This window comes from Patella vulgata, chromosome 3 (genome assembly GCF_932274485.2).
Source record: "Patella vulgata chromosome 3, xgPatVulg1.2, whole genome shotgun sequence".
NCBI classification, from domain to species: Eukaryota; Metazoa; Mollusca; class Gastropoda; family Patellidae; genus Patella; species Patella vulgata.
In genome coordinates this window covers 4,055,865-4,079,816 of record NC_065881.2, presented here as the reverse complement: position 1 = coordinate 4,079,816, position 23,952 = coordinate 4,055,865, and the positions used below count along the sequence as shown (strand labels likewise).

Genomic DNA, 23,952 nt, shown 5'->3' with positions numbered 1-23,952 from the left:
TAGAATGAGTTCGCTTTTTGTGCGCAACAAAATTTCAACTCTTTTTCTTTCCCAATTCGATGTGAAGAATTAAGAATTGTGACAATGAAAGGACTATCCCTATTGGTTACCCTGTTCTCCGTCCATCTCTTGTGAAACTTGGACGTTTCTTGCATGGCAACTTCTTGTTTAAAAAGCAAAAGCTATGCAAAGAGTACAAAAGAAAGTAAGATATTGTGAAAAAAATACCTGAAACTGTTGAATTCCTACATTTTAAGACTATGATAAGATCTTGTTCCAAACTTTTACTGTGGTTCCGACCACGTAACCGTTGATCAGTTAGTGGGCGTCCGTTTCGGTGCAAGCAAACCTATTTTTAGTCTTCACAATGAGATAATTCTCTCAAATAAATAGTTAATGCTAAATAAACATGACATTGAAATGAAGGTGTCTCGACTGGAAGGTAGTTGCCAGTGACAAGTTGAACAGATTTCGTTCAATTGAAGACAATATGATTACAATACAGATCTATTTTTCATTTTGATGGCCTACTATAGTGGTAGTTCACGTCAGGGCTCAAACGAGCAGGTTTTTACCCTATGACGTCAGACATTGATTATTCAATCAGCGTTGACGTTTCTAAGGATTTACCCACAGTTCCGCGCAGAGAACGCTAAGAAGTCGCCGTAACAGACCGTTTCATTGGTTAATTCCACACATCAATAAGCAAGCCTATTATATAACAACTCTTCCAGATCCTAGTGTAGTAAAGACAAGTAAAACGAAATTTTGAACTATAAAACACGAAACGAAATAAGATCTGTGTTTTAATCAGGTTTAATTGAAGATGGAGTTAAATATTTATGTTTGTTTTTTTACAGGCAACAGAATGTTAATTGTAAATGTGGGCGGTGTACAGTCAAGGTTGAATGTAGCTGTAAAGATTGCAACGGGTTTCTCTGCTGTCGTACTGATGAGAACGCAGTCTGTGTTACCGGAATGGATTTTTTTTGTGAATGAATGCTTAAATGCGTCGGCCCTAGATATACTTCATAAAGAATATGAAACAGACGGGCCCTAGATATACTTCATAAAGAATATGAAACAGACGGGCCCTAGATATACTTCATAAAGAATATGAAACAGACGGGCCGCAACCTGGAAGACATGTAAACGAGTGAGTATATTTTTTAAATTTAGCGTGATAGTGAAAATGGTTTCCGTGGGACCGATTCTGTATAAAACCGTCGAGAAGACAGCTTATGTCGAAAAATTAGGTCCACCTGTAATGTAATGGGATTATGATCTACGACGATTTGTTACCGACTTATTTCCCCTTCAATTCTCACAAACATTTCATGTCAAGAACGTGGTAGAGGCTGGAGTATTTGGATGATTTTGGCAAACTTTGCACGAAGCATAGGCTTCGAATTTCCGCTTTAAACTTACCGCCCTTGTAATTCGCACATTTCTAATTAACGCGATAGCGGCTAGACATTTGGTATGCGGCACCGCAAAAGCACCACCGGGAGAGAGAGATGGGGCTTAACGTCTACTCGACACAAACTAGGTCATTTCTTGACTAACATATGCTTCAATTTTATTTCAATAATTCGCTTGCGCGTAGGGGTCTTTAGCAGTTGGAGTAAACAGAAGGATCCGGGGAAAACCCACGAGATTGGACAGGCGATCCTACCCCTTGCCACGTACCACCGGAAAATCGAAAACACGCCAGTTGACCTAATGCCAGACCTTGCGTTCTGGAGTTATGCCCCATGATTTCTGCATTATCACTGAAATGAAATGAAATGAAATGGGGTTAACGTCCTATTATTCTGCTGGGCTAATGAAGACGGGGTATTATCACTGAATATAGGAAGTTTCCGACCTTGCAATTCGCACATTGCGATTTTTAATTAACTCGATAGAGACTAGACATTTGGTATGACGCAACACCTACGCTGGAAGATGGTCCCTGATGATTTTTAGCGTTAGCCAACCGGACTCAGACTAGTAATTATTTGCCCATTGACTTCAATGTTAAATGGCTGTAACATCACAGGCTGTAGCTTTTTGCTCAACATTCCGTTGGTTCCAATCTTTATAGGCACAATGGGGACCATATTTGGCAATCTCCTCATCATAAACTTGTAGGGGGTTGACCGTTTAGATTTTTTGCTACGGGGATTTGAAGTTGACTGGGGTGAAAATCTCACTTCCGATACAATGATTGCTCGGCAGAAAGACATTTTACACCCCCTATCCCTCCGCTGTAATATCATCAGTATTACCCAAAACTGCTATAAAATTGCAAATTTGATCCCTTTTCTCCTATTCTAGACCAAAAAGTCAACCCAAAAATGCAGGAAGAGGGGAGAAAAAAATTAAGGGAAAAATTGTCTATTTATAACTCGCACTACTTTATTAGTCTTAGTCCAACCTTGCGTTCTGGAGTTATTCCCCTTGATTCCTGCACGACCTGAATATAATTTGAATAATAGATAGTTGTTTTATTTACAGGCAATACCGTTACACAGCTTATCGCCATTTCGTCAAGCAAGTCTATGGTATCCTTGGATGGGGTAATAGAGTGGATATACCTACTTGTGTTTACAGGGCCATCCACGCTACCTTCCCTTTACCATATTAGAATACACAGTCAACACATTTTATTAAATTTTATAAAACGATATCATAATGTTGTCACCTAATTACAAAAATCTTAGTGATTTATGTTTAATTAAACTCCACCAATCTATATAAATATAAACTTTGAAAGATGAATGACATTTTATATACGCGAATCGCCATTTGCAATTATCGGATATTTATCTAATTTGTAAATAAAAAGTATTTTAAAACATCTCCGCTCAACAGCAGTACATAAACAGACATAAGGTAGAAAGGAGAGGTCGTTTCGTCAACTTTATAACGTTTTAAATATATTTTAATGTCGACTCTCTCCAGCATCCAGCATCTACATAGCTCTGCTACTCTTTACATTGCGTTCCCCCTCGTTTCCTGACTTGCTATTATGATGTTATTTGTAATTTAGTAGCAACACTAGGTGAATTGAATCCGAAATCATCATGTGTGATGTCTAATTAAAATTTTTAACAGAAGTTTCAAATTTCTTAAATTGTATTCCATTATAAACTGTTCACTGCGCTACTGTTCCTATTGATGAAAGATCGAAACAGTGCCACGAGAAATCAAATTTAATCTATTTGTGCTTGTAACATTCTTTAAAATTGTATTATTTATTCAATTTGTGCTTGTAAAATTTGATTTATTTTCAAAAATCTAAACTACATTGCTTTAATAGCCCAGGGCCCGGTTTCACGAAATTTTAACTAAAAATAAAATACAAATTTTAGTAGATACTTCAATTTTGATTAGCTAAGCACTAAAATCAGTCTAATATTATCCAATCAAATTACTAAAATTTGGGTTTTACCTTAGTTAAAAGTTCGTGAAACAGGCCCCAGGACACCGGTTATTTATGATTTTCGTATTACGTATCCCAGTTAGTTATCTGAAACAATTTTGAAAGGTAAATATTCGGGTTCAATTTAATAAAATAAAAATTGTATATTTTGTCTGTGTGTGTATTAATCATTTAAAGCGGATTTGAAATGAAATGGGGTTTACCGTCATACAGTGTGCTCTGGGGGAACTTTTGCCCAGTCAGCGGTGCTACGGTCTACTCTTATATCGAATTCCAGATGTCAGTAAGGGTTCTTTTACTCGTACGGCAATGTGTACACGGAACCTCGGTTTGTCGTTCCACCCGAACTGTCCCTGCCAGATCCTCCGTCCAACGACGAAAAGTCCCAGCATGACAGCCTAGAGTTTTTTCCCTTATTGAAACTCCGGCTGCATAAACTAGCAATCCAGAACGTCAGCCGGTTTTCTCCAACTAAAATAACTACGCGCATGCCGATTATAGAAATAAAAGTAACCTAGAACACCCCCGCCCCACTCAGATTTAACAAACCGCATTATTCATAATTTCTAATAAACGTTTAATGCAGGTATCTATTCTTTATACAAAACAAAAGCCGACGTGACAGGCTTAATACATATTTAATTCCATCAGATAAAATAAAATATATATATACATTTTATTATTTCTAAGAACAAGTTTAATACATCTACTCAGCCAATCGACAACAACACAATCGACATATTTATTCCTGCATGTATTCATAATTTCTAAAAACGTTTAATTCAGATACTTATTACTTTTAATACAACAAAAGTCGACATGTCTCAATGCGTGTTTAATTCGGTCAGATAAAATAAGATATGTACAGGTCGGATACACATTAGACAACAAAAAGTTGTTTAATCCCGGATGTAACACGAACAGATAATATATATATAATATACCCTCGCCATATATCGTTAGTCGTGTAGGCGTTGATTGACGTGTGTTTGAAATAGAAGATAGTACAAGGCCCAGCATAAGGGGAGGATCCAAAAGAAACGAATACAATTATTTTACACACACCACGCATTGGTTGACAACCTGCCTTTTTTTCCATTTGTTGACAACCTGTCATCTTCCCATTGATTGGCTGTATCACCCACAGGCTGCACACCTTGCCTGTCCAATGTCTAGTGGGCAAGTTGTAAGAGGCGTTCAGATCGACCTTTTACAGTTGCCCCCCGTTGCCAAAACGCCACCCCACTCTCTTATGAATAACCGCAAGGTGAGTTGAGTTTGGGATCCATTTCTTGGTCCAAAAAAACAAAACCATGTAACTCACCATTAAAACAAGAATCTGCGTATTTTTGGTTTGTAGGCGAAAGGCTAAAGCTCCATTTTGTAAACCTGAATCACTGAAATACGAAATGGGGTTTAACATCCAACTTTTGTGCTCCCACTGGGAGAAACCGCGCGAATACCGAGATCGAATCCGAGACCTCCTAGAATAAACCCTGGTTAAATATGTCTGTTATAATCTTTGAGAGGCATTTAGCAATTGATTTATGATATAATATAAGAATACTTATTATGGATACAATCACTTGGTTTATTATACTGCAACGTTTCCCGGAGCATTTAAAGTTACGGTCACCAATACGAACAATAATGTATTTGTTATAATTGTTAACTTATCTTTATTAAATTTACTCAAACTATAAATGTAATCAAACAATTAATTCTTCAAAAATCAAAACACTGCATATTTAAATTATTGGGCGTTTAAAATATCAAAATTATATCAAATACTGTAACCATTGTTTAAAACTGTATTACCTAACTGATTATGATATGATTATAATGTTTTAAATGTGACTAAGAGTTAACCTTACGTTTTTATATCATTACAATAAGTAAAAAAAATGAAATGGAATGGGGTTTAACGTCCTACTGTTCTGCTCCTAACCTGGGCTAATGAAGACGGGCATACGCGATACAGTGTGCTATGAGGGAAATTTTGCCCGGGCAGTGGCGCTACGGCCTACTCGTATATCGAATTCAAATTGCCAAGGGATCTTTTACGTGCACGCCAATGTGTACCCGGGGCCTCGGTTTTCGTCCCATCCGAACGACTAGACAGCTGTCCTTGTCAGGCCCTCCGTTCTGCATCACTGACAAGGGAGAAACACGCCGGAAAATCTGGATGAACTTTCTCGGCCAATGCAGGGATCGAACACCCGAACTCCAGGCTAGCGAGTCAGCGTCTTACCCACTTAGCCACGTGATCCCCCCCCCCCCCCAATAACTAAAAACTTACTACAAGTAGACTTATATTCTTATAAAAACCTTAAAGTAATTTTTGTCACCTGTCTATACAGCTCGTTTATTAATGATATTGTTGATTGTACATATACTTCACCCATGATATGTCTCATTTGTACATTAGATATTTGCTTGAAAACGACTTGTAAAATGTTGTTGAAACGTTGCAGTATAATAAACCAAGTGATTGTATCCATAATAAGTGTTCTAGTATTACATTAAAACGTGTAAGTTAGTTGTATTTTACGTCCGCGTCAACCGAGGTGATATCGCAGACAATATTACATTAGAACATGTCTGTATACGCTCGTGGCTACGATGTCATTTGCCATGGCGGTAATAGCTGGCGTTGTGAAATGAAATGAAATCAGTACCCTATATATAGCATGTCGACACATGACATTTGCATACACGAAAATGAAATGAAATGAAACGGGGTTTAACGTCCTATTGTTCTGCTCCTTCTGGACAAATGACGACGCTCATACGCCATACAGTGCGATGAGGGAAATTTTAAACTTTGCCGGGATGGCCGCGACACGGCCTAATATTATATCGAATTCCAACTGTCAAGGGTTATGTTATGTGCACACCACTGTATACACGGGATCTCGGTTTTCGTCCCATCCGAACAACTAGAGAGCTGTCCTTGTCAGGCCCTCCGTCCTGCACCACTGACATGGGGAAACCACGCCGGATTGCATACACGATACTCAAGCCTTAACTCACACAGCAGTAGAAATGAATTACGTTTGTTTATTAGAAATGTTGTTTATTATTATTACAAATGATGTACATTTTGATTGTTTATTACAAAGTACAGTTGAGTTGTTTATTATACATGAAGAATAATTGAGTTGTTTATTACAAATCTTGTGTATGTTTATTTATTACTGAAAGATATTCAATTATGATTCTCAATGTTTTCCATGATCAAATTTAAACATTTAAGCTTTATTTCGTGTTCAAATCCGGCTTGGTTTTATTTCAACGTTATTGCTCTGAACGAGATAGAGCGTAACCGTTTGGATTAATTTTATTATAACAACTGCCATTGTACATGGCAATAAGAGAACGTGGGTGACTTTGACGTTTAAAAATTCAGGTGTAAAATAAGAAGCAGTGTAATAAGACAACCCCCTAGTTTATAAATAGATTGATTGACACCAGGTAGTCCAGTTTATACAAAGATTGATTGACACCAGGTAGTCCAGGGTGACATGGAAGATGATCAATTTACATTTGAGTAAAATAAAAAGCCTGAATATGATTAAAATTGTTTACATAATATATGTGGGTGTTAAAGTAACTGAAACGAAATGAAACGGGGTTTAACGATGTCTTTCACCAAGAGGGATAATGAAGTCGCTGATGTGCACGTAAAGAACCCCTTGACGGGGAGTAGGCAAATGTCCCTCCTCATAACACGAGAGGGAGAGAGAGGGGGGGGGGGGCATTACGGGACTAACATACTTGCGCGTTGGTGTCTTTAGCACCGCGGGAAACAGTGGGACCCGGGATCGGGAAAATCCCCCGAGAAACGAGGTTAGGCAGGCGACTCTACGCCATATCACGTACAAGTTTGGGACCTAAACCCCGCGCCGCTTAATTCTATAAGCCCCCCCCCCCTACCCCACCCAAACGGTTTTGCATCACACAAAGAATATAAAAAGAATATATATTGTTAGCGAATACGTTATCCCCCACGCCCCCTCCTACGCCCCCATACATTCCATATAACACAAATAATAGATAATTACGCGTTATTAACTACAAGCACTAAACAGATACAAATGTAGACCAGGTGGTTGATGTTGTCGTCGATAATGTTATTGATGTAGGGAGGTTTAATGTTCGTACCATGGTGATAGATCCAAACCTTTCAGTGTGTTACACTTGGTTTTCTTGTTTCTATAAATAGAAAATAAAACAGATGAAATGAAATGGGGTTTACTGTCCTAATGCTCTGCTGCGACTGGGCTAATGAAGACGGGCAAGCACCTTACAGTGTACTATGAACGAAATTCTTGGCGGGAAGCGGCACCATGGCCTACCTTTATATCGAATTCCAAATGCCAAGGGATCTTTAACGTGCCATTCGAACGGCAAGAAAACTGTCCTTGTTAAGCAATCACCCTACACCACTGACAAGGGGAAACCACGTCGGAAAATCCCAATGAACTTCTTCGGCCAATGCAAGGATCGAATACCCGACCTCCAGGCTAGCGAGCCAGCGTCTTACCCACTTAGCCACCGTGTTTCCCAGAAAGTAAAACGAAATCTAAACCTAGAGAGGGTGAGAGAAATGAGTTTTAGCATCCACTCGATACAAACTGGGGCATTTCGGGACTAACACATGGTTCAATTTTATTTCAATAATTCGCTGGTGCGTGGGGGTCTTTAGCAGTGGGAGGAAACTGGAAGACTCGGAGAAAACCCACGAGGTTGGACAGGCAACCCTACTCCTTGTCACGAACAAGCGGGGAATCGCAACCACGCCATTTGACTTAATGACAGATCTTATGATACAACCATTCGGCCACCCAAAGCTCCTAACTTCATAACATAGAGATTTTATAACGATACTGTACCGGACCATGAAAAGAAATGGGAGTTTGTTACACTACTGTTCTACACAGACCGGATTAATGAAAAGGGCTAATCCTTATACGACTTATCGAGTAAAGTAGCAATAACCTAAACCATTTGACAACACACAGCTGCTGCAATTAATTGAAACTCCCACTTGTGTAATGTGAAAGGGGTAGGGGGTGTACTTTAGTGGGGTTTTCGTATGCTTCTTTATCTTTGTAGACATTTCAATTATTTAAATTTGGTAAAGATAAAGAGCTGGCAGTTCTCACTATAATAGTTAAAAACTAGATAATGTAAAGGCAATTTGATGAAAATGAACCGAGATTTTAGCGATTGAATTTTGGACCTAGCCTCAATTATCAATACTTAATTCGGTACGATAAAAAACACAGTCTCGATTATCCATTTTTTGATTTAATCATGAATGAGCGTTGAGCAGCAGATCGGATCCTAATCCAGTAAATATCGTAGGCTACCGATGACACTGAGAGTTGATTATGGTCTGGATAAGTTAATTAATGTCTAATTAATACGTTAGGCCTAAAGAAAGACCTGCAATTGGTAGATTTAGCTCTTGTATAATGTATGTTTAACGTAAAAGTAGCAGGTGACCAATATCCGAATTGTTATCTCGTTAACCTTTCCAGTCGTTTTAGTGTAACGCTATAACTTACTGATCAGTTTCAATTCGGAAGGCATTTGGCTGAATTTCCGCCAAGTCCAGCACCTGACACAGGATCTGCGACAAGGATACTTTTTTGATGGCTTTTAGTTGAGCTGAAACAGAACAAATAACCACAAATAACATATAGAACTAATGTTCTCAAGGGCTCTCAAAAGTTCTTGGTTGAAGAATCAACACTCTCACAAACCACAATCAATAACCACAAATAACATATCGAACTATTGTTCTCAAGGGCTCTCAAAAGTTCTTGGTTGACGAATCAACACTCTCACAAACCACATTCAATAACCACAAATAACATATCGAACTATTGTTCTCAAGGGCTCTCAAAAGTTCTTGGTTGAAGAAACAACACTCTCAGATTACGATTTAAGACGGAAGTGGACCAACTTCCTCGGACTATCCTAACCATTCTATTTTGAAGGCAACGTTCTCCACTTAGGAAAGGGGTTCTATAATTCCAGACCTTTTCGTATCATAAGCGAAAGCACAAACTTGTTTAAAATACACTAACTACACTCACCGGCGGTGAAACCTCGGCCACTGTCCTTTGTTTCATACCAAAAGCTGTCTCCAAATTTCAAATCTCTGAACTGCATGCCCAAGATACAATTGAAGAGGGCACCAAGTTCTGAACCTGCTAAGTTCTTCTCAACCATACCACCGGCGAATACATCAACATCATCAACATGTCTACAACACAAAAACATGGATCCCAATCAAATCACAACTATCGGAAACCGCGGGGGGGAGGGGTATACAGGCCCCAGGAAGAGAAACACCGAGGGCATACAAGGCCCAGGAAGAGAAACACCGGGGGCATACATGGTCCAGGTAGAGAAACACCCGGAGGCATACAGGGCCCAGGTAGAGAACCACCCAGGTTATACAAGGCCCAGGGAGAGAACCACCGAGGGCATACAGGGCCCAGGGAGAGAAACACCCAGGGCATACAAGGCCCAGGGAGAGAAACACCCGGGTCTTACAGGGCCCAGGGAGAAAAACACCAAGGGCATACAAGGCCCAGGGAGCGAAACACCGAGGGCATACACGGCCCAGGGAGAGAACCACCGAGGGCATACAGGGCCCAGGGAGAGAACCACCGAGGGCATACAGGGCCCAGGGAGAGAAACACCCGGGGCATACAGGGCCCAGGGAGAAAAACACCGAGGGCATACAAGGCCCAGGGAGCGAAACACCGAGGGCATACACGGCCCAGGGAGAGAAACACCGAGGGCATACAAGGCCCAGGGAGCGAAACACCGAGGGCATACACGGCCTAGGAAGAGAAACACCCAGGGGCATGCAGGGCCCAGGGAGAGAAACACCGGGGAATACAAGGCCCAGGAAGAGAATGTTTTTAGGTATACTTTAGAGACGATTCGGCGTGTATTCGAGTCTCAACGGGGGACGATCCACATTTATTAATTTCTAGAACCAAGGAAGAAATCTATTTCAATCAATATACACCCTTTGTTCTACTATAATTAACAGTATGTAAATATAATGTGTATATCATAATCGTGTTATCCGATGAGTCAGTAGAATGGCATCAATCAGCCTACGTCTAAGACAATGATTCAGAATCGCCAAATTCTAGAGAGTTCAGTCTTAATCAGGGCTGAGTGTTTGAATGGTTAATACAATACTGACGTCGATGTAATTTGTAAACTTGGGTAAATAACATGAATGTTTGAATGATTCGAATAATGCTGACGTCGATGTTATTTGAAAGAAATTTAAAATGTCGTCGCTTACTTACCCGTAAACGTCGCTAAGCGGCGAGGTGAGGTGTTTAATTGGACTAAGATTACATAATTTTCTAAATGCGTTATATGATGGTAGACCGTGATCTCGCCCTCGCTGGATGTTAAAGGCCGCCAAATCAAACGGTCCACCCTTGTCCTGTTCAAACAAATGTTCAGTGGTCTCCGAAGACATAAAACGATCTCTCAGCTCTGCTTCGTTGGAAAGAATATTCTCCACCACCGATTTCAAACTGGTGAAGATAAACTGTGGATTATTGAAGAGAAGACGGCTTTTTACTTGTTTACCATCAATTACCAGAAAATCGGGAATTAGAGAATGGCCATATCTAAACGCTGCCGTGGCGAAAACGCTCGCAATACTTGGATTAATCCTGCTTTGGTACTTGTAGTCGTTGCTCTCCTCTAGTTTGTACTCTTTCATGGTGGCATCGGATAAAAGTTCGGGTAAAAATTCCGTGTAGGTGATTCTCTGTTTAAAAGAATATATGATGAATGAATGAAATGAAACGGGGTTTAACTTCCTACTTTTCTCACCTGTGACTAATACATATCTTAGACCAATGGCTAATAAACATCGCAGACCTCTAATACACATCGTAGACCTCTAATACACATCGTAGACCTCTAATACACATCGTAGACGAATGGCAAATACATAATATGTGAGACTTATGGAATAAAATGTAATGGAATGGTGTTTAACGTCCTACTGTTCTGCTCCGAACTGGGCTAATGAAGACGGGCATACGCCATACAATGTTCTATAAGAGAAACTTTGCCCGAACAGCGGCACTACGGGCTACACTATATCGAATTCCAATTGTCAAGGAATCTTTAACATGCACTCCAATTTCTACACGGAACCTCGGTTTTTCGTCCACTCGAACGACTAGACAGCTGTCAAGGGGGAATCACGTAGGAAAATCTGGATGGACTTTTTCGGCCAATGCAGGGACTGAACACCCGACCACCAGGCTAGCGTTAGAGTTATGACTAATACATATTTTAGACCTACGGCTAATACACATATTAGACCTATGGCTAATGCACATATTAGACCTATGGCTATTACACATAATAGACCTACGGCTATTACACATATTAGACCTACGGCTATTACACATATTAGACCTACGACTAATACACATATTAGACCTATGGCTAATACACATATTAGACCTATGGCTAATACACATATTAGACCTACGACTATTACACATATTAGACCTATGGCTAATACACATATTAGACCTATGGCTAATACACATATTAGACCTATGACTAATACACATATTAGACCTACGACTATTACACATATTAGACCTATGGCTAATACATATTTTAGATCCACGTTTCGACATCTGATATATTACAGCGAATCTAGACACCTACGATGTGATTTTTATGCTTCATTTTTAAATCAACTTACCTGTAGAATGGCACCGACAATTTTTCGTGCTTCCTGAAACAACCTTTCTGCATCCCACCGACGGTTATGTTTGGTAAAATCAGTTACGATATAATTGTGAAGTCTGACGAAGACTGTGTGTAAAGCTGTTAAACCAGGGAAAACATTAACCCTTTCATCTCCTAAAATATATAAACATTTATCAATAACCCTTTCGCTCCTCCACACAAATATTTGTGACAATATCACTTATACATTAACTTTTTCACGCCTACAAAAATAAGTGGCAATATCTGTGTTCAGGGAAAACATTAACCCTTTCATCACCTAAAATATATGAAAATTTAACATTAACCCGTTCAGCCCCGCACAAATATTTATGACCATATCACTGTACAAAAATAAGTGGCAATATCTGTATTCATTCACCCTTTGACCGTGTAAAATATATCAATATACATGAACCCTTTCGATACGTAAATAGCAAGGTCTGTATTCATTCACCCTCTGTCTTGAGTCACTTTCTGATTCTTCAAATCTGTGGTATGGGTCAACCTTATCAAAGAGTTTTATATTAAAATTAAATTTGGAATGTGTTTAACTTTAAGAAGAAGAAGAAGGAGAAGAAGAAGAAGTTGTTGATGATGATGATGATGATGATGATGATGATCATGATGATGATAAACTCACCAGCATCGAAACAGAATTTATCTTTAGGAAGAACACAAGAGTCGTCCTTGCCTGGTGGCAACAAATCACCAGACGATGTCTTCATTTTCCCTGTAAAATACATATAATTTATTTATTCATTCATTAATTTATTCAATATTCTCTAAGAAACAGACACTTTCATGAAAATGGGGAAAAATCATAACCGATTTGCTTCTTAAATTAATCCATGAAAACCAGTCAAAAATACACAATTTACACTGTTTTTTCTCTGGTGGTGCTCTAATGTCGAATGTCATAAACAATGCATAAATCATACATATATTTATAACAAATATTATAAACAATGCACAACTCATACATATATGGGGGGGCTGGATGGCCGAATGGTTAGCACGTGCGCGCTGTATGATACGGTCTGTCACTGAGTCAACTGGCGTGGTTTCTACGCTATAGATGTTACATATAGCTAGAGTTGTAACATTTAGCTATTGATGTCACATATAGCTAGAGGTGTAACATTTAGCTATATATGTCACATATAGCTAGAGTTGTAACATTTAGCTATAGAGGTGTAACATTTAGCTATATATGTCACATATAGCTAGAGTTGTAACATTTAGCTATAGAGGTGTAACATTTAGCTATATATGTCACATATAGCTAGAGTTGTAACATTTAGCTATAGAGGTGTAACATTTAGCTATATATGTCACATATAGCTAGAGTTGTAACATTTAGCTATAGAGATGTAACATTTAGCTATATATGTCACATATAGCTAGAGTTGTAACATTTAGCTATAGAGGTGTAACACTTAGCTATATATGTCACATATAGCTAGAGTTGTAACATTTAGCTATAGAGGTATAACATTTAGCTATATATGTCACATATAGCTAGAGTTGTAACATTTAGCTATAGAGGTGTAACATTTAGCTAGAGATGTTTTATATAGCTAGAGGTGTAACATTTTTAACAAAGGCAGATTGTCTCCTCAGAAAACAACCTGACAATTAACATCCACAGAAATCGTCAATTACCGGGGTGGTGGGGATGGGGGCAATTCAACGAGGTTTGGCCATTTTAAAGTTAAACCAGAAAACCCTAGTTTATAGCTTACCATTTGAGTCTCGCAACCTCTGTAAAGTTTCCTCATTACTACCATAAACATTGGAACCATCGATAAAAGCTGTCAATAAATTCTGTTGTTCTCGTGGATCCCATTTAGCTGAATAAAGATATATTAGATCCATTTAGGATGAACAATTAAGTTTATTCGTTTAGCTGAATTCAGATGTATAACCATTTAGGATTTACTATCCCGGTGTTGTGGGTGGGGCGGGCTTGGGTGGGCGTGAGTGGTGGGGGGTATTTGTTTATGAATACCTGTGTAAGGGGCGGGTTGGGAGGAGATCAACCTTCTGTCCATCAACTGGTAGTGGGGGAGGGATATCTGTTTATGAGGGGTGGGGGTGTTATTAATATATTGGTGCATGACTACAGTGTGTATATAGAGGGAGGGATAGGTGTGCTTCGCCGGGGGGGGGGCGTTCGTTACGTCTATATGGGGATCAGTCTAGGGGATAAATGAAATGAAATGAAATGGGGTTTAACGTCCTACTGTTCTGCTCCTAAACTGGGCTAATGAAGACGGGCATACGCCATACAGTGTGCTATGAGGGAAATTTTGCCCGGGCAGCGGCACTATCGCCTACTCTTATATCGAATTCCAACTGCCAAGGGATCTTTTACGTGCATTCCAATATATACACGGGACCTCGGTTTTTCGTCTCATCCGAAGGACTAGTCTAGGGGATAAAGTATACGTTAATGAGTAATAGATGTGCTGGCGGATCGGAGACGGGGATGGTGGAGGGTAGAACCATCCTGTTATAAATATAGAACAATTACTTACTGAACTTAGGGTTGACTGGTCGAGATCGGACGAAGTTAAAACAGTTGGACCTAAAGGCGGGATCTGCAACCGGCCACTGCACGATAGGTATGGGAAAACATCTTTTATTCCTGAATCATAGCCGAAGTTCAAAACAATATATTATACTACACAATATGACCTCACTGAGGGAGAGAGTGGGGGTGAGAGAGAGAGAGAGAGAGAGAGAGAGAGAGAGAGAGAGTCAACTATATGTAGAAAAACAATAAGACAAAGATGAGGATGTAGGAAGATTACCTTTCTAAGGAATCAGGATGAAGTTTGTTAAGTTGAATATAATGATGTTTGCAGCAATCATCACCAGGTTTAGACATATCAGCTGTAAGACAACAATAATCACATGGTACTATTATATGGTGTATAGAAGTTTATTTCTGGTTCGAAGTGTAAATCAAGGCATGTCACTGAGCCAGCGGGGTGGTTTCGATTCCCCACTAGTACGTGACAAGGAGTAAGTTCGCCTGTGTAATATCGTGCATTTTCTGCTAAAGACACACTACGCCCAATCCAGTTATTGAAAAACATATTGAACCACAAGTTAGTCAAGAAATTACCTGATGTGTGTGTCAAGTGGACGTTAACCCCCAAAACTTTGTCTATTTCTGATGATGTTCCGTCTTGGGTTCTTTAGTTGTTCTTAAGTGTAACAATTCACAGTCGGTGGAACCCGAGACCCCTAAGAAAGACCCACAAGGTTAGACATGCCTTGATAGACCTTCTGATATGGACGACAACCGCTATAATAAGCTGTATTTATTCACTTCATGATACATTTACCTACCAACCTGATTAAAATAAAGATCTAAATTTCGTTTCGTTTTTTTTTACTTTCGATGGCCTACACTACATGAAGATCTGACAAGTTATAGTGAGCGTTGACGTCAGGGGGTCAAACGAGCGGCTTTTGACATTGATTAATCAGCCAGCGTTGACGTTTCTAGTGCTTTACCCGCAGTTCAGTGCATCAAGAGGGCAAGAATTCGTCCTAACACACCGTTTTATTGGCTAATCTCTCATCTCAACCGAAATGCCGGTGATATAACAACTCTTCCGGATCCTAGTGTAGTAAAGACAAGTAAAACGAAATTTTGAACTATAAAAACGTTCAGTCCCGAAAATATATCCAAGGGAGATCATTCCCACATCCCTATCTGGACTAAGACTAGTGCGAGTTATAAATAGACAATTTTTCCCTTAATTTTTTTTCTTCCCTCTTTCTGCATTTTTGGGTTGACTTTTTGGTCTAGAATTGGAGAAAAGGGATCAAATTTGCAATTTCATAGCAGTTTTGGGAAATACTGATGATATTACAGCGGAGGGATAGCGGGTGTAAAGTGTCTTTCTGCAGAGCAATCATTGTGTCGGAAGTGAGATTTTCACCCCAGTCAACATCAAATCCCCATAGTAAAAAAATCTAAATGGTCAATGATGAGGATATTGCCAAATGTGGTCCCCATTGTGCCTATAAAGATTGGAACCAACTGAATTTTGAACAAAAATCTACAGCCTGTGATGTTACAGCCATTTAACAAAGAAGTCAATGGGCAAATAATTTCTAGTCCATCTTAAAATCTGTTTTAGGATACGACTGGATAGGTCTACAGTCAATCGCATGTAAAGCTTCACATGAACCAAGCATTTTGATTGGGTGCATACGCAAATCACTGACCAGCGTGTGGATCCAATCCAATCACTGTCAAAACTATCGATCCAATCGAACGAATGGATACAGTCTCTCGCATGTAGAACTTATCTGGTGAACAAACTATTTCCTAAGATCTCTCAAACAATGGGTCGCCATTTGATACGGTGACGCGACACCCACATATGTCACGACTCACTGTTCGTTCGTTTGTTCGTAGGGTTTTACGTTCGCTTTCACTTTGAGTGATATTGTAGACTCGACGTTACCTGGATTCATCGTGGTTACTGCCGTGTGAACTGAGATCCCGGAGATCCCCGGAATACGCCGAGCGCCTCGACTAATGCAGAAAAAGAATGACATAATGATTTGAGACTTTTACTTACGTTGTTGAACGGCTGTGGCAGTTATATCGTGGTCCAGAAATTGCCCCCATTGCATAAGCATCACCGAGTGTTTAGACGGGACTTTACGTGACGGGTGGATAGCGCAGCTCACGGTTCTAGCACTAGGTAGAAGTAAGTTGTAGCAACGATAATACCAGTAACATTTTTTTTCCACGGAGTATATTCTAGGGGCGCCAATTCCTGGAGAAGAAACAGAAGAAATAGCAAGTAGAACTTGGGTCTGAACTGAGACTAGTTAGAATATAGTTATAGATATTTTATGTATGTTTCTTTGTCTACATAAAATAAACTTAAATGAGCTCTACCATCCTACTTGTTTCCACAGAGTGGGCTAATGAAGACGGGCATACGCCATGCAGCCATGCAGCTATGTTGTGAGGGACAATTGTACCGGACAGTGGCACCAAGGCCTACTCATATTTCTAACTCGCAAGGGTTGTTTTACGGGTACGACTAGACACTTTTCTTGTCAGGCTCTCCATCTTGCACCGATACTGCCAAGGAATCTTTTACGTGCACACCAGTGTGTACACTGGACCTCGGCTTTTCGTCCTATCCGAATGACTAGACAGCTTGTCAGGAGTGTACAACCGACAAGAGGAAACCACGCCGGAAAATCCCGATGAACTTTTTCGGCCAACACCGAGATCGAACCAGTGACCACCAGGCTAGCGAGCCAGCGTCTTACTCACTAATCCACTTTGGTCCCCACGTGTAAACAATGGTATGGCATGAACAGATGTATGTTAGGACACTTAAACCGTTTTCGATGTACACGTTTTCGATGTACACGTTTTCGATGTACCCGTTTTAGACGTACGCCTTTTCGATGTACACGTTTTCGATGTACCCGTTTTCGAAGCATACATTTTCAATGTACACGTTTTCACCACGTTTCCTCGCGCGTTTTTATAATAAACGGTCCCATTACATTTGAATTAGAGCGACTTTTTTTTTTTTTTAAAAAAACCTGCGAAAATGCGTATATGGTGAACTGGCAATAATGATAAAGTAAATAAAATCAAATCATAGGATCATAGAAAGAACACAAATAACAATAAATGTCTAAACTTACCACCTATGTAAACGACTAATCTTACCATCTCCATAATTTTCTAAACTTACCATCTCTATAAATGTCTACACTTACCACTTCTATTTATTTCTAATCTTACCCCCCCTGTAAATGTCTAATCTTACCATCTCTATTAATTTCTAAACTTACCACCTCTATTAATGTTTAAACTTACCATATCTATTAATTTCTAATCTTACCACCTCTATAAATGTCTAAATCTCTATTAATGTCTAAACTTACCACCTCTATAAATGTCTAAACTTACCATCTCTATTAATATCTAAACTTACCACCGATCTTAATGTCTAAACTTACCATCACTATTAATTTCTAAACTTACCATCTTTATAAATGTCTAAACTTACCACCTCAAATAATGTCTAAACTCACCACCTCTATAAATGTCTAAACTTACCACCTCTAGTAATGTCTAAACTTACCATCTCTATTAATTTCTAAACTTACCACCTCTATTAATGTTTAAACTTACCATATCTATTAATTTCTAATCTTACCACCTCTATAAATGTCTAAATCTCTATTAATATCTAAACTTACCACCTCTATAAATGTCTAAACTAACCATCACTATTAATTTCTAAACTTACCATCTTTATAAATGTCTTAACTTACCACCTCTATTAATGTCTAAACTTACCACCTCTATAAATGTCTAAACTTACCACCTCTAGTAATGTCTAAACTTACCATCTCCACAATTATCTAAACTTACCATCTCTATAATTGTCTAAACTTACCATCTCTATAATTGGGTTTGACGTAACGTTTAAATCGTGCAAGTGCTTCTCCCTCTGACGGTCGAAAAATATTGTTACAGACACCGTTAATTGTACGGTATTTGACACCATTGTTCTTACAGTGTTTTGTGGTTAACCCAGAGCTAAAAGATACATAATAACATATACGTACTTAAACATACATTATGCAAGAGCTAAATCTGTCTATTGCAGGTCTTTCTTTAGTCCTGAAATGTTATCTAAATTATTAATTAGACATTAATAAACTTATCCAGATTTTCAATCGCTTAGTTCTCGGTTCATAGTGGATCAATTTGAATGAAGTTTTCAGCAAATTGCCTTTACATTATTTAGTTTTTAACTATTATAGTGAGAACTGCCACATAGTTATCGAATCTCCCATAATGTATCTTTAAGTAAAGGTCACCTTTAGAGTAAACATAATGAACTTAATTGCAAGAAATAAACAATAAATATCCAATAAAGTCAATGGGTCAGCCGTATGAGTGACATCAAATCAAGTAGGTAGGTCTGGGGGCCAGCGTAAGAAGGTCCGGGGGCCAGCCGTGTGATTGACATCAAATCAAGTAAGTAGGTCCGGGGGCCAGCCGTATGAGTGACATCAAAAAAATGGAATGGACCCTTGGGGGGTGGGGGCAGCCGTATGGTTGAGTGATCATTTGGAGCCTAACATTGTTTGTACATCCGGACACACTTCGAATTTATGGTTTATTTCATATATTTTTGCGAACCATACTCGGTGACAACATGAAAATGGGGTTTAACTTCCTACTTTTCTGCGCCAACCGGTCTATGGCAAACTGGAGTACACCCTAGAGTGTGACATGGCAGGGAAATTGTCCTACCCTTCGGTTTATCGTCCCATCCGAAAGACTAGATACTTGCCCTTACCTTTCATCCGTTACTGGTGAAGTGTCCACCATTTTAAACTTGTTGTTCATACCAGACATGTGAGCCAAACACATCGTCAAAGACATAATATGCTTTCCACCATCTCCATCTAATAACATGAACAAATACGGAATATAAATTTCAATGTAGTTTGGTGGGGATGAACAGGCATGGTATTTTGATCCGTGACAAGCTTTTAATATCCATAAATTATTTTCCAAAGATTAACCGTAAGGCATTTGATTGGTTTATTAATCAGTTGTATCGTCAGGGAAACGTGTAGTCGATTATTTCCCGAACTCAGTTGATTATTTCGCCGACAGATTCGAATATTTCCCCAACAGAGTCGCTTATATTTTGATGTAGCATTGTGAACGAAACTTGTTATTCCTGTATCATAAAGTCTGTCATTGAGTCAACTGGCGTGGTTTTGATTCCCCGACTGTACGTGACAAGGAGTAGGGTCGCCTGGTTTTCTCCGGGTCCCCCGGTTTCCTCCCACTGCTAAAGACCCCTACGCGCAAGCGAATTATTGAAATAAAATTAAACCATACGTTAGTCCCGAAATGACCTAGTTTGTGTCGAGTGGATGTTAAACCCCATTTCTCACTCTCTCTCCTAAATTAACGAAGTGTGGTCAGTAAACATTCTAAAGAAGGCGACGAAGGAATGGATATAGGATGAAAGTACGAAGCTACTATAGATTGGTTGCAAGGATTACACTATACCACAACTATTGCTTGTAATGATTACAATATACACAATATACAATAACTATTGGTTGCAATAAATTCAATATACAGTAACTATTGGTTGCAATGATTACAATATACAATAAATATTGGTTGTAATGATTACACTATACAATAACTATTGGTTGTAATGATTACACTATACAATAACTATTGGTTGTAATGATTACACTATACAATAACTATTGGTTGTAATGATTACACTATACAACAACTATTGGTTGTAATGATTACACTATACAATAACTGTTGGTTGCAATCATTACAATATACAATAACTGTTGGTTGTAATGATTACAATATACAATAACTGTTGGTTGTAAAGGCACAAGTTTTAATTATTAAAAAATAGAAACTGATGCGGTTACCAATGAACGGTCGTTTATGATATCGTCTCCAGTAAAAAAATGCTTCAGAACAAGCTATCATGGACAGTAATCCAGTTAACAGTAGACTTCTCCACATGATGAAATCTGAAAATAGTAAGACAGAGTAGGTTTGTTCAAGTGAAAAACCCAACACTAAACTTGTTAACCTGTGTTCGACCACAGTGTTCGCCGATAAACTTTCCGGAATGGTTTTCCCTTGTCAAATGTGTAGGTTAGTGTGGGGTGGGTGGTGGTGGGTCATTCAGATGGACTAACACCCAACGTCCCGTGTACGCGTTTGTGTGCAAAAAATAGAACTCTTGAAAGAAGCATTATTTAAGATTCAGAAAAACAGCTGACCGTTCTATTGCTATAAATGTTCAAACATATTTATTATCATAAAGTAAAAATTATATAAACTTACAAAACACTCTTTCTTTTATAAGTACAAGAAAACAACAAGAGAATTAAGACGCTGCTGATGATTAAATTACAAGATTGACGAAGATGACCCTAAGAAAAATATCTGAGAAGTATTCCATTGAGTGCAAGAATCTTGAAATTTTAACCCCATTTGCGAGAACTGTAGTTGCGAGGTCATTTGAAACTTAAAGGTAAATTATTTCTAAACAATAACTTAGGATAAAGGGCCACTCTAAAACAACTGGCGAATGTTCACTTACATTTCACAAAAATCTATGGTATTCCTGTTATTGAAAGTGCCGCTTTAAAGTGTTCAAAAATAGCTAAAAATGAATATATTGAAAATTTCATTTATATTACTTTATTTATATGACATTTGAAGCCAAAACAAAAGCCTGCAATAGGCAGATTTAGCTCTTGCACAATGCATGTTTAAATCAGCCATTTTGCCTAATTAACGTTATATCTTATACTATTATACATAGTTTAATACTATCTAAAATCAACCCCTTGCTGTTGGATATACAGAGTTCTCATTTAGTAAACTATCTTTGGAATGTTGACACAGGAATAAGTTAAACATACATTATGCAAGAGCCAAATCTGCCTATTGCAGGTCTTTCTTTAGGCTTGAAATGTTATATAAACTATTAATTAGACATTAATTAACTTATCCAGACCTTAATCAGCTCTCGATGCCATCTTATTATTCGATTTTCACTGGATTTGAATCCGAACTGCTGCTCAACGCTCATCGATGATTAAATGCAAAAATGGATAATCGAGATTATGTTGTTTTATTTTTATCGTATCGACTTTAGTAATGATGATCGAGGCTAGGCCTAAAATTCAATCGCTAATATCTCGGTTCAGATTGGAGCAATTTGACTAAAATTTTCAGCATATTCCCTTTATATTATCTAGTTTTTAACTATCATAGTGAGAACTACCAGCTCTTTATCTAATCTCCCATAATGTTTCTTTAAAGTAAAATCCAACAATCAGTAGACAATATGGGTCTTAGTTTTATTTAAGCATACTTTATGTCATCAATGACTTGATGTGCGTGATGTAAGAAGTCCGATTGATCAATTAAATCAGAGAGCTTGTTGGTATAAGTAACGGACCTTATACATATCCTTGTGGTATTCCATAAGTTATGGAATTCTCCTCGATAATTCTCTACCAATAAGAACTGACTGAATATGGCCCTAAGATATGGTTTAAACCACTGAAGAAGTAAGTAAATCACTAATATCACAGCGGGTAGAAATACTCTTCAGCATTCACATTCAGAGTTGTGCATCCAGTTATGGTCCCTGCCCCTGTAGTTCAAATACCCTTCACTAAAGAGTTTTACAAGAGTTTGTTTTTTGTATCCTTGCCTACACGATGTTGTGAAAACGGGCTCCATCTTCCCATGCAGTAGTATACATACTTCCTTTTACGGAAGGTCTAGTCGTTCGGATGGGACGAACAAACAAACCAAATCTCCCGACAGTTGAAAATACAATTGTCCGGTCACAATTACCTCCACAGCTCGGTTCATTTCTTCAGTATACTATATATGCATATGGAACAGTTTTTATCTTTCTACATTCATACATCGACTTGGTGAATGAAGACGTGTGCCATACAGTGTGCTATGACCGAAATTTTGTCCGGGTCCTGAGGTCTTCTCCCACTGCTAAAGACCCCTACACACAAGCGAATTATTGAAATAAAATTAAACCATATGTTAGTCCCGAAATAACCTAGTTTGTGTCGAGTGGACGTTAAACCCCATTTCTCTCTCTATTTCTTACTCCTAAGTTTTCTTTAACGTGTATCCAAATTGTACCCCCGAACGACTAGACACTGTCCTTGTCAGACACCGAGACCTCCTGGTGAGCCAGTCAACGTCTTACTCACTGGTCCATCGCGACTCCCATCTAACTTATACTGTATTGGGGTGGAAATAAAAACATCATTAACAAAAATCAAGAAATGTTATTTAAACGATGTTATGAACAGTCAATATTCTCGTCTTTGCTCACTTGTGTTTTAAGCATATTTCCATCTTCCCCTAGTGGAACTCCGGCACTGGGCATCGCGGGTAAAAAGCTGAATCATAATCAAACATCAAATTGCCATGAAAACAGTACAGACCTTGTAGATGTGAGTGGGTCTCTCTGCTAGTTCTACTGGTGATGATTACAATAGTACAGACCTTGTAGATGAACGCTGGTGTCTCAGTGAGCCTTCCTGGTGATGAATGACTAATAACTTGAAGACTATATATATATAAACCCCACTCTCCTGCATCAACTCTGTTAGAAAGGGGCTGTTTTAATCATGTAGCGAAACTTTTCATTGGCTAATAGATGCTTAAGTCATTGTCAGGGTTATTTTACACCTGAAGTAGGTCCCTTGCATAAAAACACGTATTCGTTTACAAATTTACGACACAGGCATGTTTAAAGGGATGGTTTACTGTGAAGGACTGTCCATGCGCTGGTTGTAGTAAAAAGGGGAATACTCCTCTCTTCACTAAACAAAAAGATTAGATTTCATGTGACTATTGTAGGGAGGGGGGGGGCGACGGCTCAACGAATGCGCCTACGACCATAAGGTCTATCAGCCCTCGTGGTTACAAATCCCTCCAAATTATATCTTCAATGATAAGAGTGGTGTTTCCAAAACTATTTTACGGACAATTTTAACTAAAATCAATTTTAACTTAGGACAGCCTCTTGATTAGGGCTTAGTTTTTAGATCTGTTGGGAATAATGATGAAACTCTGGCTAATGACAACCCGG

General features: G+C 38.7%; 1 protein-coding gene and 2 long non-coding RNA genes across 6 annotated transcripts in view; 1 reads left to right on the top strand and 2 right to left on the bottom strand.

The window, feature by feature from the left end:
- The window catches only part of LOC130012138 (uncharacterized), a 73,251-nt gene extending 73,008 nt beyond the window's left edge, over nucleotides 1-243 (bottom strand). The window contains exon 1 of the long non-coding RNA XR_008787438.1: nucleotides 229-243. This is a non-coding gene — a long non-coding RNA (uncharacterized LOC130012138). The remainder of the gene's footprint in view (nucleotides 1-228) is intronic.
- LOC126817000 (uncharacterized) overlaps nucleotides 1-3,420 on the top strand; it is a 42,670-nt gene extending 39,250 nt beyond the window's left edge. For all 3 annotated transcript variants that reach the window (XR_008787440.1, XR_008787439.1, XR_007678718.2), the window contains exons 2-3: nucleotides 861-1,156; nucleotides 2,500-3,420. This is a non-coding gene — a long non-coding RNA (uncharacterized LOC126817000). The remainder of the gene's footprint in view (nucleotides 1-860; nucleotides 1,157-2,499) is intronic.
- Nucleotides 3,421-4,049: 629 nt separating this feature from the next.
- LOC126816999 (peroxidase-like protein 3) lies at nucleotides 4,050-23,454 on the bottom strand. 2 transcript variants are annotated; one of them, XM_050543793.2, is made up of 14 exons: nucleotides 23,303-23,454; nucleotides 20,732-20,836; nucleotides 19,612-19,720; nucleotides 18,700-18,842; nucleotides 16,843-17,043; nucleotides 15,052-15,133; nucleotides 14,776-14,885; nucleotides 13,981-14,088; nucleotides 12,879-12,968; nucleotides 12,210-12,370; nucleotides 10,774-11,249; nucleotides 9,535-9,704; nucleotides 9,001-9,103; nucleotides 4,050-7,642 (listed from the first exon to the last, which is right to left on the bottom strand). In XM_050543793.2, the coding sequence occupies exons 2-14, from the start codon at nucleotides 20,826-20,828 to the stop codon at nucleotides 7,579-7,581; spliced, it is 1,914 nt and encodes a 637-aa protein (XP_050399750.1). In that variant the 5' UTR covers nucleotides 20,829-20,836; nucleotides 23,303-23,454; the 3' UTR covers nucleotides 4,050-7,578. The 2 variants fall into 2 exon arrangements, with proteins under 2 accessions (XP_050399750.1, XP_050399752.1); XM_050543795.2 differs by lacking the exons at nucleotides 18,700-18,842; nucleotides 19,612-19,720; nucleotides 20,732-20,836; nucleotides 23,303-23,454 and adding an exon at nucleotides 18,675-18,682.
- Nucleotides 23,455-23,952: the final 498 nt, after the last annotated feature.